This window comes from Scardinius erythrophthalmus (genome assembly GCF_964197995.2).
Source record: "Scardinius erythrophthalmus genome assembly, chromosome: 19".
NCBI classification, from domain to species: domain Eukaryota; kingdom Metazoa; phylum Chordata; class Actinopteri; order Cypriniformes; family Leuciscidae; genus Scardinius; species Scardinius erythrophthalmus.
This window is the reverse complement of record NC_138239.1, coordinates 3,174,627-3,192,570: the sequence shown is the minus strand read 5'-3', so window position 1 is coordinate 3,192,570 and position 17,944 is coordinate 3,174,627. Positions and strand designations below refer to the sequence as shown.

At 37.7% G+C, this 17,944-nt stretch overlaps 1 protein-coding gene across 1 annotated transcript; it reads left to right on the top strand.

Moving 5' to 3' along the window:
• Positions 1 to 5,465: 5,465 nt before the first annotated feature.
• LOC308680022 (uncharacterized protein C14orf132) lies at positions 5,466 to 16,676 on the top strand (the record flags this gene model as incomplete). The annotated part of the gene is made up of 2 exons (XM_081347905.1): positions 5,466 to 5,492; positions 16,446 to 16,676. 2 exons carry the CDS (start codon positions 5,466 to 5,468, stop codon positions 16,674 to 16,676), a joined length of 258 nt encoding a protein of 85 aa, XP_081204031.1.
• Positions 16,677 to 17,944: the final 1,268 nt, after the last annotated feature.

Sequence of the window (17,944 nt, the reverse complement as noted above, 5' to 3'; positions counted from 1 at the left end):
CTCTCTTTAAAAAGAGACCAAACTTCTAAGTCTGTGCTTATAAAGGAATGCAAATGCAAGCAGTAAAAACTGTTCAGCTCATTGACTTGCCACATGGTGAGATGATTGCAGAAGAACTGCAGGTAGACTGTGAAGTTGATCTGACTTCTTGGATCACTTGTTTTGGAACGGAGTATCGTCCAGGCCTTTTAGTTTGCACGAACAAAGAGGATGATTTGCCTGTATTTAGTCAGATAAAAGACATCATTGCATAACTAATAATTGTTGCAAACTGGTACTACCAACAAAATATTAGTGCATTCCTGGAACTGGGTGCCGTTACACTACATCCTTCTGCATCGCTTTCTGCCAGGACTTTTACGTGCTTTTCCCAAACCACTGAAGTGACGTCGACATCCGGGTTAGCGGTAGCATGAGCCGTCAGGCAAATGTTATTTAAATAAACTCCTGATGTACTTACAAACTTTACAATGCCTTGTTTTATGAGTACAGAACCTATTTGTACTACTGTAGAAGTTTGGTGCCATTCTGGGCATTATTAGTGCGGTAATTTACCAGATACATCATTGGATCCATTAGCGCCTGCACTAAGCCATCTGGCTGATATCTCTAAATAAGCTCTAACTTTAATAATGTTCAACCAAGGGAATAAAGGCTTCTGGGGGGTGTTTGGCTCGAGGTCATGGTGCAAAGGACCCTAGGTTGATTTTACTCCGAACCATCCCTTTAAGAGGGCATTCATGTCCAATTTACAACTTGAAAACTCGTATTTACAATTTACAATTTATAAAAATAGAGGTCGTTAAAACTAGATTGATTAATATCCATATTTCTGGCTAAATGCCATCTAAAATCACCAGATTGCAAGAGTGCAAAAACACTTACGACTTACAAATATTCTTGGCTCTTTCATGAATTGCCTTTGTTCCTATTTTGTGAGTCGCTTTAGATAAAAGCATCTGCTAAATGCATAAATGTAAATGTGTTTTATGAACAATATGTTTGCATTTATGTTTGTGTGTGTGTGTGTGTGTGTGTGTGTGTGTGTGTGTGTCGTCGAATATCACTAAATGAGAAAACAGTAAGTGTCTTGACTAGTATGCTTTCTCTCACAGTGCCATATATGGGATTATTCTCAGCATCCTCAGGGAAATCAGCTGAGAAACAGGGTGACTTTGAAGTAATCTCATGAGTGAACGTTCTCCTTCAATACACACACATGACCACTGAACAGGTTGGGATGAGATGTACGGAACATCATGATGTCAAGGTGACACATTCAAAACTTCTGGAAGTTCAAAACTACTATTACTACTGAATTGGTTTGCACTGGCTGTCACAACGTTCAGAGAAAACATTGAGTGTGTGACTGAACGTTTGGACAGTGTTCATGCCAAATGCATTAATGTAAACTGGACATAATAAGGTTCCAACAAACTAAAATAGAATGTTTGAAAGCACTTTAGAACACAAATGTGATTCCAGGGCTTGAAGTGAAGGTGACTCGCCTCTGAGAAGAGCGCTGGTCAGATCCGGTTCAATAAATAATCCCTGTCACTGGGGATCAGGGCTTCGGCCGGCTGAATGTGGAGCTGGAACATGCCATGGAAACATGCTCTCGTTTGCTGCAGTCGGCACTATGTACAGTAGCGGCTCTGAGATGCAAACACTAAATGGGAAGTGAAAGGTGAGGTCACGGCCGACTGCGCGAGAACCAAAGCAGAACCAGCCCATAATGATGAATGATCTGAACACCAAACATAAATGATGGACGTTCAATTAAAAGCAGGAGATTCAAGAACAGTTGATGTGCTCAGCATGTGCTCATGATATCAGACCATCACTTTTCACGAGAATCTTCTGTTAAATGCACTAGATTCAAGGCTTGAGAATTCTCATGATAAAGTGCAATATTACCTTACATTTTATTTAATAAGGAAGGTCTGTTGCTGCTAAAACAACACAGGAAAAAAACTAAAATTATTAAATAAATGTTTTTCTCCACTAAACATATACATTGGCCACAATTAATGGCACCCTTTTATTAAATACTTTTGCAACCTTTTTTTTTGCCGAGATGACAGCTCTGATTGGTCTCCTATAATGCCTGATGAGTTTGGAGATCAGAGATCATTCCTCCAGATCCTTCAGATTCCCAGATCCATGTTGATTCCCTCTCCTCTTCAGTCTTCTATAGGCTTCAGGTCAGGGACTGGGATGCTCATGGCAGAAGCTTCATTTTCAGACCCATTTTTGTGTTGATTTTGGATCAATGTCCTGATGGAAGATCTTTGATTTTTGTGTATCTGATGGTATTTCCATGATGCCGTCTGAACAAGAAGTCCAGGACCTCCAGCAGAAAAACAGGCCCACAACATTAAGATCCAGCTGTGTATTTAACCGTATATGGGGGACTTTATATCCCACATCTGGAGGGTTTGCTGCCAAAAAGCTCTTCACTTAGTTTGCTTTCACCCCTGCCTCATTTAGTTTGGTTGAATCGCACTAGAGTTCGTTTTCCCCATTGGTGCGGTTCGTTTGGGCTGGTGTGAATGCGGCAATCGCACTCGGGAGCGCACCAAAAGCGGACCAAACAAGGAGGTCTCGGTACGCTTTTAAATGAACTCTGGAGCGGTTCGTTTGTGGTGAGAACGGAATCCAACCTTGAACAGAACCAACTGCCAAAGAACTGAGCATTTTTGGATTAAACCAGTTGCCGTAGTCTGCTGCGCTGTGCATTATGGGATGAGGAGAAATGTTTGTTGACAGTTTGCACTTTAAGCATGGCAGCTCGCGGAGTTGTGAGGAGGTGCGGAGCCTCATAGAAATTATTAACATTATTTTCGAGCCGCATCCTCGCTTCATTCTCAAATATTATTGTTTGTCTAAAGTGGTGTAGACAAACTATATAATAAAATATGACCAGGGATACATTCAGCCCATGCAGTCGTCTCTCCATAGTAAACAGCGCCGTGTTGTCTGCCGGATCTTTGTTTACTTCCGGGAGTTCTGTTGGTATTTTCCCGCATGTTAATTCTGACCAATCAAAGTGCAGTTATGGAAGTGCGTTCAAGACACATCTGGCCAACGAGTGATGTGGATGTTGTCACGTGACTGCGTCACATTTTGGTTCCTTTCTTCAACTCATAAACTGATTCGGACCAGAGGATCAGAGTGGTGTGAAAAGGAACCAAAACGCCTGAAAAATGCTACAAAGTATCATTTTTCACATTTTTCGCCCTTGGTCCGGACCAAATGAACCGAACTACAGATGTGAAAGCTCCCTTAGTTTCATCTGACCACAGAATCCCATCTGAAGTTCCAGTCGCGTCTGACAACTGAATATGCTGGAGTTTTTGGAGGAGCGAGGAGGATTTCTCCTGAAACCTTCCCGAATAACATGTGCTGATGTAGAAGCTGTGTGATAAGACTCACTAATATCTGCAATTCTCCATCTGTGATCATTGGAGTCTTCGGCCATTTAGACGATATATACGTTTTCTTCAGGCAGATTCAGAACATCTTTAGTTGATTGGATCTTCTTAATTATTACCCTGATGGTGGAAACGGGGATTTTTCAATGCTTTAGCTATTTTCTTTCAGACACTTTCTATTTTGTGAAGCTCAACAATCTTTTTCTGCACATCAGAATTATATATTCTGTGGTTTTACTTTTATTGTTTAGGATGTTTTTAGGATGCTTTTATTGTTTTATTTATTGTGGAGGATGATTAAGGGAATTTGGCCTTTGTGTTTCCTCATATTTATAGTTCTGTGAAACAAGAAGTCATAGCTAGACAATTTTATGTTCTGGTGTGCTATAAATATGTAAATATGAATATATCTCAGAGATATTTTACCCATAATCATTTTTAGGGGTGCAAACAATTATGGACGTGTTTTGGAGAAAAAAAAAGCCACACATTTTCCACACATTCATCAGTTTTACTTCAATGAAATTTTTTTTTTGTTTTTTTTTTACAAAAGATCAAAAGGATAAACAATTTTCACAGCCTTATTTTGATCATATTTATCAAAGGTGCCAATAATTCTGCCCTCGACTGTATATAGGGTGAATTTATGTTAATGACAATGGACAATTTGGGACAATGGCATACAGAATATTTTAAATTGTGTCTTCATAATTTAACACATCAACAAGTTGATGTTATTTAGATCAAACTGAAGATTGAATGAACAACCTCACTGGTCAGATAACCCTCAAGCCTCAGGAGGAGCGCTGGAGCATGCCATCAGCTCAACACGTTACTCATCATGTGACGGTGAAGCGTGAACGTGAAGTCAGGAGTTTCCCGGAGAGCCGAGCTCTCGGATCCAGACGTGATCAGCTGTGACTGATGATGACGAACACGTCAAAAACAACAGACCGACCGAACCAAACCCAAAACACACAGGAGATCTTCTCTTCAACATCTCAGAAGTTTCAGACTTCAACATCTCAGAGTCAGATGTTTCTCCTGAGATCAAGACTTCAGTAATCTCCTAATCTGACTCATTTACACACCGCAAAACACTGAAATTCAAGACACAAAATATGTGTTCCCTAAAAAAAAATGATAAGAAATTATAATTTGCATGAATAAAATGCATTTCACAATGAAAACCATTAAGATAGTTTGGTATTAAGACATTCATTTTATGATATTATAGTATAATGTGTTCATTTATTAGTTTAATTGTAAATATATTTTCATTAATAATTAAAATTATCAATGTAATGTGTCTGGTCTCTTATTTTTATTTTTCAAATTAATAATGAATAATAAAAAGCAAAATAATTATTAAAGAAATTCATATTTTTAAACTGTTATATATTAATTAAAAAAATTAAATACAAATAGCATAAATCAAATGCAAAAAAAAAATGTTTTTTTTTTTTTGCATTACAGAGATAAGATAACACAGTGATTTAGGGCATAAATATAGGGCATATATTTTCTTATTCAAAGTACACTTTCTTATTTTTCCTTTGGTCCTGAAGTGAAATATGAGTGGGACATTTTCTTGACACATTAACAACAACCAAAATCATTCAGCCATTTGTGATCACGTATGATGTGACACGACATGAAAGGTAGAGGTAGAAAGTGAGTGAGAGAGAGAGAGAGAGAGTGAGTGAGAGAGAGTGAGTGAGAGAGAGAGAGAGAGAGAGAGAGTGTTTCACAGCTACAACATTGGTGTTTTCTCTCTGTTCCTCTCTCTCTCTCTCTCTCTCTCTCTCTCTCTCTCTCTCTCTCTCTCTCTCTCTCTCTCTCTCTCTCTCTCTCTCTCTCTCTCTCTCTCTCTCTCTCTCTCCTCCCTCTCTCCACATCGACTCGTTCATGATTTCTGTGTTTAACTCTGAATCTGTAAGGATGAACTCTGGACGTCAGGAAACCTGCTGTGAAAATCCCATGAGGAACTGAAGAAACACTTCATCCAGGAATTAAGCGCACCAGATCGTCATGGATCTGTCATTTATGGCTGCGCAGGTACGAGATGTTTGACATTATGCTTTATCTGCACACACTTTGAAACGGAGCAGTGAGAGTTTAGAGCTCTGATGATTCCTGATCTCATGACAGCGTCTTCATGTCTTTATGTGCAGATTAACCACTCGTTTACTTTACTGGCTTACATGCATTCTCTGTGTGTGTGTGTGTGTGTGTGTGTGTGTGTGTGTGTGTGTGTGTGTGTGTGTGTGTGTGTGTGTGTCTGAATGTGAGAGTGTGTGTGTAAGTAAGTGTGTGTGTGTGTGGGGGGGGGGGTAAATGAGTGAGTGCGTGTGAGTGAGTGAGTGCATGAGACAGAGAGAGTGTGTGTGTGAATGTGAGAGTGTGAATGTGAGTGAATGTGTGTGTGTGAATGTGAGTAAATGCAAGTGTGTGTGAATGTGTGTGTGTGTGTGTGTGTGTGTGTGTGTGTGTGTGTGTGTGTGTGTGTGTGTGTGTGTGTGTGTGTGTGTGTGTGTGTGTGTGTGTGTGTGTGTGTGTGTGTGTGAATAACATTGTCAAGACGATCTGCTGAAGTTCATCTGATCATCAGAATGAGGAAGAAAATTTGATTTAAAAATAATATCAACATGGAGGGAAAAAAATCTAAAAGAAAATGTTATAAGAACATTATAAATTATAAAACTAAATTTAAATTTAAATACAGAAATGCATTGCCATTTTACATATTGCATTGTCATTTTGCATATTACATTTCAAATTGAAATTTGCTACCCATATGCTTCCATAGAGTATATCACAGTCTTCCTCACTGAAATGAACAAGTGAACAGTCGAACCAATTCTGTATTTGAACTCACTCTGAGTCTGCAAACACCACTTATGTCTTATTTGATGAACTTAAACTTAAAAGTGTTTTTTCCACGTCCGTCACAATGAAGACAGAGCGTGTGAACGATTAAACGCTATAGAGAAATGCTCGACTAAAAGAGAGATGTGAGATTGACCGTTGAAACGCACGTCAGACGCTGTTAAACAAATGCATCTATCGTTCTCCCGATGACTTTATGAATGAGACGATAACACAGGAGTGATTGCAGACGAGCGTGACACACTCCATCACCCCACTGGAGGAAAAATCACTCATGAATCGAACGCAGTGATAAACGCTATTGTTCACAAACTCTTTGAGACGGGCAGAAATAAACTCGACTCCCGTGAGGCAGTTGAGCAACACGAGCGGACAGCAGGTGCTGAGTAATCACAGCTCTCAGCATCATCACTCAGAGCGAGTCTCGCAGCGCCGGCGCTCACGTTTCACGCAGCACGACTGAATCTTGGTGTCAGTTCGGCCCCGGCGGGCATCAGCGGGCACCAGCGGGGCATCAGCGGGCATCGGCGTGGCACCAGTGACCCTCAGTGTCACTTTCCTCTGCGCTTGTTTACCACCGCCAGCACCAGCGGCACACAACACACAACACAACACACTCACTGTTTCACACTTTAATCAGAAAGTGCCTGTGCTAAACATCAACATGAGGGAATGAAAGCATATAGAAACATTAGTGTTTCACAAGAAAATGCTATTTCAGTCTTTCTACTACAAAATGGCATGTTTAATTCAGTGCGTTACTTGCCATTTCTTTGTAATAATTTGGGAAATTTAAAAAGCAATTTCTTAGCAAAGTGTTATTTTAGCATTATTTTTTTATTTACTATTTTGAATCAGGTTTTATTTTTATTATTTTGAGTTTTATTCTATTTGTTTTTGTTTGTTTTTTTATTTTTGTGATTAGTTTTTTTGTGTCATTTTTATTAGTTTTTTTTTTATAACATTTAAAATTATATTATTTAAAAAATGTTTTTATTTCCAGTTAGTATTTTAATGCTTCCAACTTAAACTTATTACATTTATTTAGGTTACTTTTTTTTTTTCAGTTTTAATTTTAATTTATTTTTAGTTAGCAATTTTAGTGATTCAACTAGAAATTATTACATTTATTTAGGTTAAATTTATTTATATTTCACCTTTAATTTTGTATCTATTTATTCATTTATTGTATCTATTTATTTATTTCCAGTTAGTATTTTAATGCTTCAACTTCAACTTATTACATTATTTATATTTCACCTTTAATTGTGTATCTAGTTATGGTTAGTAATTTTATTTATTTCCAGTTAGTAAGTTTAGTGCTTCACTTAAAATTATTTAATTTATTAAGGTTAAATTTACTTTTCACTTATTTCATTTATTTATAGGTAAATATATTAATTTTAGTGCTTCAACTGAAATCTGAAATATATGGACACTTATAAATATGTATTTATTTTCAAAACTACATCTATTGTTTTAGCATTTCAAAATAAAAAGAACTTTCTTTTTGTCAAATGTTTCAATTGCAAAGTGTGTTCATGCTTCCAAGTGAGTAAATGATCTAATGCAATGGCATTCATACATTATTAATTCGCCTTGCGGTCACTGTACAGTGTACAGTAATGTAGGGGTCATGTAAACTGATGCATTTCATGCTGTCAAGTTTATTTATGAGCTGACCATGAATCCAGCGGCTGAAAAATGAGAACGGAGTGCCATGAGAACAGGAGTTGCTTGCTTTAGTAATTTATGAATTGTATTTCAGTGGCGTGATGTTTGGAGACTGTTTACTTCGAGCTAAAAGCACCTGAGGTTTGATTTTACATCTCATTTTACACCGTCCACATTCATTATATAAGCACTCAAGGCCTCATTTATACTTTATTTGGCTAGAAGCTCGTATCACAAACACAACATTAACATATGAAATGTAAATACCTTGCATGGTAGATACAATTATTCAAAAATGTAAAAAATCAGTATCACATCTCAGAGTTTTTTTGTTTTGTTTTGGTTTTTTTTTACCCCAGATTTACCCCGGTTTATGTGTTTATTACGGTAAACTTAGACCTTTTTAAGACTGATAAAGTAAATTTAAGGAATAAACTGAATGAAAACAATATATATGTCAATAAGTTATATAAATGTAAAGGTCTAGGGAGAAACACACTGAGTTGTATGAGCAACACTTCAGAGTTTGAAGATACAACTTCCAACAGATATCCATTACTTTTTCATTCATTTTACAAAAATAAAAAATAAACAGTAGCTTGAATAACTTCCATCCACTAGAATATTGAAATAACTATTTTATAATTTATAATTTACTGTTCCTTCTGAACATACTGCTCAAAAGTGCTGTTTTTCCTCAGTATTTCTGTCTTGTTTTCCTTTACAAATGTCTAAAGATTCTTAAATCAAAATATATTTACTGGAGATGCAAAATTACATAAAATATAAAGTCTTGTTCTCTGTTAAATTGGTCAAAATGAAGTGAGTTTGTGAATAAAACAAGAACAAATATCTGGCAAAGAGCTAAAAAAAAACCCAGCTTAATTCAAAACAAAGTTTTCATAACTCATTAACAGATTCATGTACTGTATTTATTCATGTTTTAAGCATAAACGCACATTTTGTCAAAATTTTCAGGACGTAATTTTACATTTGCATCTCAAGTAAATGTATTTTGATATAAAAATGTTTAGATATTTAAATTAAAAAAAATTTAATTGCAATGCAATTTAGCATGCAACATTTAATGACAAAACTTCAATAATGCCATAAGATTTTCTGCTCTGATTTAAGACCTTAATTTGTGTAAGGGGCGAATTAAGACTTTTTAAACCCTATTTATAATGTTTACTGTTTATATTATTTAAATATTTTTATATTTATTCATTTATGACATTATTTTTATGAAAATTAAGCATTTTTACACCTAAATTCTCATTAATGTAATGCAAAATTCAATTTTTAAATAAATGTTAAATCTTTATCATATGATAGTATTTGTTTTACTACATTTACTATATGCTAATTTTAAACTTTTTTTAAAAAACAGTCACAAATGAGTCAATAGAGCTATAAAATGAATAAGGAGAGCAGCGCAGATCCTGTAATGACGAATATTCGAGCTCATATTGAGAATTTTCTGACTTTGGTATCTTGAGTAAATCTGAGCTTTGAGACATTACTGAGATCTCATCTGAAAAGCGGTAAATTGAGCGGTAAATTACCTGCGCACTAACGCCTGTAAAAGCATCCCATAATGACAAACTGAAGGAAACGGAGTCATTATAGGCCAGCAGGAAATGGAGTTATTATTGCCATCATATTCCTCTCCTCTGATTCATACGATTGTGGAGTTAATAGAATCAGCGAGAGCTCTGTCGAGTCACGGCGGCGAAACATCAGATTCACAGCAGACCTTCCCACAACGCCAGACGCTTTTCATTCACACACATGAATAATGGATAGAACATTCATAGATATGAGCTTCACGGGTTCTTGTTGTCGAGTCGTGTGCCGGTCTACTTCAGGAATCATCTAATCTTTCCTTTTAAGACTGTCCTATTTGGCAGATAATTTTCATTGACCTGCCATACAGACACTTTTCACCATCCCATCAATTTCCCAATTGAATAATTAGTTTTTCAGTGGGTTGCATATATTGCATGACGTTAAAAGATTACGTGAGTCAAATCTAGCGCATAATTCAGTTGAAAATCTCAAGCACTTTGATGCATTTAATGCTTATCTATCAATTTTGAGCCAGTTAACTTCAACTTATCCTCTATTTTCACTGATGATGCACACAAATGAATTCTTGAAAACATAAGCATATTAAACAAGCACAACTATCAGAACTGATCTCTGCCATATTCGAAGGATAAACCACGCCTGCATGAAGCTCTGAAACTGATCTCATTCCCTGGAAAAGTTCCTGATGCTTCACAGATGTGTCGCATGGCCTCTGTCTGACTGAGCTGATGTGATTTTCAAGAAAATATCACTTTTACCCTCAAACCTCGTTTCCTCTTGTAGTGGAAGTCGGTCATGTTGTGGCTTGAGGTCTGTTTCCATCTCTTCCTCTTCCCCGCTCTAGTCTCCTGTCACAAACATCACAACGCCTCACTGGAGATCCTGCTGTTGATCAAGTGAGGTTGAAAACTACACCTTCTGCAAACGAAATTGCCGTAATAATGGCTTTTCAATCACAGATGATGAAAAAGATGACCCAAAAGTGCTCTTATTTTCCCCGAAGAGAAAGACTGTACAATTAAAATGCACAAAGTTGTATCAACTTTCCTGAACTCCCTGAAACGCCTCCATTGTAGTCTTGAGTTTTCCGGGAACGAACACGCCACAATCTTCCTCATTTAAATAATTAATACGCAGAATAAAGGGGCGGGGCCTGGTTGAGTTAGTTAGTAGTGTGTTACACTGGCGGTTATGGAAAGGGGCGGGACATTTCCCAAACACACTCGAAGCGCTCGACCAATCACAACACACTGATCCAGCCGACCAATCAGAGGACAGTGTGCTTTTCAGAAGGAGGGGCTTCATAGAGACAGGAACTAAACAGAGCGTTACTGACAGACTGGGAAGAGAGGAGCCGCAACAATGGAGAATATGAGGAAAATAATCAACATTCAAGCAGGAAAACCTGTTCTGATAGAGCTCAAAAACATAAAGGGCCCTATCTTAAACCCGGCGCAATGCAGCGCCAAGCGCAATGCAAGAGTTTTTTGCTAGTTTCAGAATGACGCAGTTATCATTTTCACGTCCTGCGCCACATTGTTTAAATAGCAAATGCATTTGTGCGCCCATGGGCTGCTGGTCTGAAAACCAGGTATGTGTTCTGGTGCTTTGTTGGCGCGTTGCTATTTTGAAGCAACAGAAATAGACTGAGCCATTGACCAACTGAAACCTGCTCTAAAGTCAATGGCGCAATATTTTTTTTTTGTTATTTAAAGAGTGCGTTAGTAATGTGCGCCTATAGGCGGGTCCACAATGCGCGTACACTCTGCTTATTACACACACTCTGCTTATTACACACACTCTGCTTATTCACGAGTTCACACTTACGAATGATCAGAGAATAAATAGTTAACGCGTATTTGGCGTGCTGTCCGGGGGGAGGGCTCCGAGCTCGGAAATTGGGCCCGAACCCAGAGTACTCCCCCCGTATCTCTTGGTTAAGATAACCAGGCAAGTGTGAGGAGATGGGGTGGTGGAGGGATGCTGAAAACCGTCGAGGAATATGGGTGAGTCGACTGTGTGTATTTATTGGCCTTTAATCATGCTGATTGAGTGGACCTGTTGATTACTGATTGCTGACAGCTGGTTGGAATGACTTGATTGTTTGATCATTAGAACGTGTTTCTCCCGAACCTTGTTAATAAAACATCATTTAAACACACAGGGACACACAGCAGCACACAAACATGCCAAATATTTAAAATAAAATGATTACATTGTAAAAGATTATTATTGTGTGCATAAAGATATGGTGGAATCCGGCTTGTCCCGTAGATGATCTCCTTGCGCTCTTTTACCTCGTGCACGAGCAGATCCGTTTGCGCTCTGGAGACGCGTTCGGTCTTTCCACTATATAATTCCGTCATGTAAATAGCGAATCTGCCATGGCGCGAGCGCAACTGGCATTAAAAGAGAATGGGAGATGAGATTTTGATTGGTTTAACGCACGTAAATCCCAAAACACACCCATTACTCATTAGGAGAATAGAGACAACACTTTTAGACCATGCGCCGGGAGCGCCGACCATTTTCCCGTCGTTAAACTAGCAAAAGTGGATTCGACACGACCTAAGTGCACTTGCGCATGTTCTGTCCAGGTCTCGCTGCCCTGAAATGACCGTTTCCCCCTGAAACAAAGGCTCAGTCGTATCTGAGCACAACACTGGGAATCAGTTTTAGTGTGTGTGTTCACTAAGAGCTCATGCAGGAGAACACAACACCTGCTCAGGGCTTTCCATCACATCCCTGTCCACTTACGCCGCAGGCTAATGTTCTCCTGAAAGTCACAGCAGCATCTTGGTCAAAACACATTAGAGAGGATAACAGGTTTGAGGTTTAAACTCATATACATGAGGCAGAACTAATATACACAAGGGTTAGTTCACCCAAAAATGAAAATTCTGTCAGTAATTACTCACCCTCATGTTGTTCCAACCCCGTAAGACCGCCGTTCATCTTTGGAACACAAATTAAGATATTTTGGATTAAATCTGAGAGCTGGATCACTCCTCCATAGTATAACTTGCTGGCCCAGAAAATGTATTAAAGACATCGTTAATATAGCCCAAGTGACTCCAGTGGCTCAATCTTAAGTTTATAAAGCGACGAGAATACTTTTTGTGCGCAAAAACCCCAAAAAAATAACGACTTTATTCCACTATTAATTTCCTTCTCTCTGGGCCTCGAGTCTTTTCACGTGTGACGAGTTATAATGCCTTAGAAGCCTATGAAGGAGTGATCCAGCTCTCAGATTTAATCAAAAATATCTTAATTTGTGTTGAAGATGAACGAAAGTCTTACGGGGTTGGAACAACACAAAGGTGAGTAATTACTGACAGAATTTTCATTTTTGGGTGAACTAACCCTTTAAGTAAAGTCATGATGCAACATATACAGTGGCCACTTGAGTCACTCTTAAACATTTTCTTTGATATATTTCTCTAATACATTCAGACATTAAATGTGACTTCAGTGTCCAAATACTTTTCGGAGCTGCTGTATTTTCCACTCGAGTAATTCAGTACAAAAGTAGGTCAATTATATTGGAAAAGCTCATTAGCATGATGGAGAGCTGAATGGTGTGTGGATTTAATTCACATTAAGAGCTGAATAGTGACGGCACCTCTGAAATAAATGCATTTTTCATTCGGCTGTAATGAGGCTTTTGTTCAAAGCTCTCTCCACTGCCGTTTGTCCGTCGTGTGCAAGTTACATTTATATTCCAGCTTAAATATTGAAATTACATTATAAAACTGTGAGTGGGTGTGTTTTATAAAGAACAGGTTTTAATGTTGAATGTCCATCTCTATTTCTTACAATTGTGCATGAATAAAATATTTTTAGTTTTATTAATAATGCATGCTTAAAAAGAAAACACATTAGTTTGTAATTTAGCAAAAGTTTTTTTAATGCTTTTAGTTAACAATAATTAACTGTTCCTATGAAATACACAAATCCATAGTAATTTGTATATAAATATAAGCTTCAGACAGTCACATTTCCATACAAATACATATAAAATATTTTCTCAAGTACTACTCACACAACTTTCTTAAGGGTTAGTTCACTCATAAATAAACATTTTGTCATAATTTATTCACCTTCGAATAATTTATTATTTGCACATTTTAACCTCACCAGCTACCGTCCTTCACGAGCAAAGCGATAGTGGTTTGGATTTATTTACATGCATTTATTGATCGTCTGGTAGAATCAATAAAGTACAGACAGTGCCGTGCGCAGCGAGGTGAACGTTCACGTCCACTGTAAGGTGTAAACACAGAAGCGCCTCAACATTAACATGAGACAAATGAGCAGAATTGGTATATCGCTCATCAATACTACACTTCAACAGTCTGACCTTTCAAAATTAACAGAGTGCTTTTTCACCAGCGCTGGTTTGAAACTATTTTTTCCATTCATTTTTCCCATAGAGCTTTTTAAAAAGCTTTTTTGTTAAAGCATTTAAAACTATGAACCAAACCAACCAGCTACAAGGTGAATCATAGCATTACAAGCACAAAATTGTTTGAAAATCAGACAAAAAAACAAGACAGCATTAATGAGGGAAAGAACTCAAACCCAAAAAGCATTAAAAATGACAAATAAAAAAAGTTAATTTGTTGATTATAGAAACTATATTTTAAGTTTATTGCAGATAGACAGCTCTTTAGGAGAGATTTCCTTGCCACCACTCTGATTGGTGGAATTTCCTATACTGCATCATGGGTAATGTAGTTTTCACCAGGAATTCTTCTGTCAAACAGGAATATTTAAAAAAGAAAAAATGATATAATGCAAACAGACACTTTAACAAAGGCAAATACCATCGATTAACAACCTCAGTAAGGCTGTCTTTAAAGGTTTATAAGTTATCGACTGTTGCACTCTATTGATACTTTGCACGTGACGTCAGTTGTACTGGCTGGCGGGCAAGAACGTCATTCTCTAGCAACGAAAACCAGTAAACTAATCAAGGATCTTGCCAGGACGTTGCCAATTTTAATATACAAAAGTTGGTGTTTTGAAGTGTACAAGACATGCCAGATAGTTGTTGTGCGATTGGATGCACTAACCGCGTTTGTTGCCCGCCAGATATCACGTGACTGCAAAGTATCAAGAGTATTGTGAGGTTTTAAGTTACATTTAATATTGACTTGCTTAGCAAATTAAATGAATATTACTTTTCAAAAATGCATTTAAATTTTGAAGCACATGGCGTAGTTACAGCTATCTACCAGCAGGAGACATAATAACCAGTCTCTCTCTCTATAGGATGAAGCACCTGTGGTTATTACGTGTGTGGTATTTATTTAGCCAAGGTGGAAAGGCTTTTACATTTACATTTATGTTTATCCATTTGGCAGACGCTTTTATCCAAAGCGACTTACATTGCATTCAAGGTACACATTTACATTTTATCAGATCTTGCTTTCTCAGAAGCATCATACTGTATGTACAGTACAAATGGGAAAGAAGCTTTTTATCACTCCAGCAACCTGTGCTGTTGGGCTTTGATTGTCTCAACCAATAAATCACTCTAACTTCTCTCTTCCTAAATATTTATGGCACATTAATTAAGCCCCAGTTCCCTCTGCAGGCCTCGCGTGCTTGTGTGTGAAAACACACTCGAGGCCACAGACACGCTTCTCATGTGCAACAGTTGTCATGAGACAGTTCTCCCTAACGGTGCCATTCAAAACAGACATGAAGATGCTCTGGGAAACATTGCCTGACAGAACATTCTGCTCGAATTTTTACATTTTCATGTTGATGTGCTTTGATGGTTCAACACATGGTTTGACTCCTCAGCGTCAGGCTGTTAAATATGGAAGCTTGTTTCCGCCACAGAATAAAAAATAAAAAAGGTAATTGCGATTTTTTTTTTACCTCACAATTACCTCACAAGTTTACGACTCAGAATTGCATGATGTAAAAGTCGCAATTGCGAGAAATAAAGTCAGAATAGCGAGACTTAAACTCTCAGTTGTGAGATAAAATGTCGCAATTTAGTTTTCTGCCACAGCCAGAAACCAGCTTCCATAGTATAAATATATATTCCTCACATGTTTGCTAAGGCAAGTATCACCATCATTAAATAATGATTGCATTTAATAGCCACAGAATAAAACATTTTACATGATAATTCTGACTTTATTTCTCGCAATTGCGACTTTATATCATGCAATTCTGAGATGTAAACTCACAAATGTGAGAAAAAAAGTCAGAATTGTGAGGTAATAAATCACAATTACCTAGGTTTAGTAATGTGATTTAAGTAAAGATGCATAATAATGCTGTAAACTATACTAGGAACCCTCTCATTTGGTGCATTACTATAATATTAGAGGTTAAAATTAACACTAAAACAGAGCTATTATATTCGACTGGTATTTAGTTTCAGACATAAGAATGACTCAAATAAATGTTTTTCCATCCCGTTTTGATTGACAGGATCTAATCAGCCCTGATCATTGGTTGTTTTTAAACAATTGGCCGATGGTGAAAATAATTGCTTTTATTGGCCGATACCGATTATTGGCCAATATATATCGGTGCATCTCTAGATCAAACTTCAGCAAAACAGGTGAAAAAATCATATCCCTTGCATTAAAGGAACGCCCACATAGGAACACCCTAGCAACTGCATAGCAACCACCCAAGCCACTGCAGTCACCCAACAAAGTTGAAAAATCTACGTAAAAACCTTGTTGAAAACCTTACGCATACCTTAAAAAAAAAGTTATTGATTTAGTTTATTTATATTTATAGCAGCTCTGGATAAAACAGTGATGTCATCGTCCAGCTCAGTTCAGGTCTCATGTAAAGCGTGACATTGCTCAACTCTCTGTCTTTCAGCTTCCGATGATGAGCGGCGCTTTCATGGATGCGTCTCCGGTGAACGACTGCAGCACCGAGCACTCGCTCTTCAACTCGACCGCGAGTGTGAACACAGCGCCGGCTCCCTCCGCGCCGACACCACAGGAGGAGCAGCGCGTGTCCAGCGACGCCGTCTGGCTCTGGATCGCCATCATCGCCACCATCGGCAACATCGTAGTGGTCGGAGTCGTTTATGCTTTTACCTTCTAAGGATCAATAGAAGACTTTTTGTTTTCTTTCTCTCCACCATCCGGAGGACTGCAGTCCCACATGCACGTGTGGGACGAAGAGTAGCGGCCTTCGCCATTTTTAACTCGTTTCACTTGAAACGGGCCTCACAACTGAAGGGAAAAAAGCCTCGTCCCCCGCAGCGCACACACACCAGGGTCTAAAATTAACGTGGGATTAGGGCAAAAATGCCACCAAAGTTCATTAAAATTAGAGATGCACGATATATCGGCCACCATATCGGTATCGGCTGATATCGGTTCATTTTTAATGTTATCGTTATCGGCTCGATAAGAAAATTTGGCTGATATATTAAAGCTGATAAATAATGTATTATTTCCTTCAGATGAGACACTTCAGATGCGCACTGTTCATCATGATGATTATGAATTGCTTGAAATATGATTGGAATCACTTCAAAAAAGGAAAATACAATAAAGTGCAACATGTGCAGCGCAAGTCTGTCATATCGGCTACATAAAATTATAATGAGAACATCATAATTGTGTGTTTGGGACATGGATTTTAATGGTGAAACTTTTGTTTTTGTAATCAGGCTCTCAAAAATTACATAAAAATGTGGATTTGGATTTATCGGCCAATATATCGGTTATCGGATTTCAAATATAAAGAATTATCGGTTATTGGTCAAATTTTTCAAATCAGTTCATCCCTAATAAAAATGAATCCATAAACCAAGATATGGTGCAAAAAAATGTCTCTGTATAAGTTATTGTTTTATAAGCAGTAGCAAACAAGCAAAAGTGCCGTTTTCCCCGAATATCAGCACGTTTGCAAATGTGATATTGATTTTATACAACAATAAACAAAAAGTTAATAGGCTATTAGGCGACTTACATTTTAGACACAATATTGTCTGTTTTTCCTCTATTTTGCCAATGAACATAGTTTGAAATAGTGCAACATAGTTTCGGTTTTGTTACTGAATGAATCCGTGCTTTTCAACTAATCGTTCTAATGAATGACTCGACGACTCACTCACGTCTGCTTTGTCCCTGAATTAATCAACGAATCGTTTCACTGAATGATTCAGTGGCTAACTCGTTAAGACAATGATTTGCCGCCACCTACTGGCGGTTTTAGTATCATTTCATTTTAGCTGAGGGACGAAGTCTGAATGCTGTTTTTGTTTTCATTTGTGATTGTAACAATAGTTCTGGTTGAAGAGATAATGAGTTTATAAATATGGACTGTGAAGAGCAAAATATGAGTTACATTGTAAATATAAA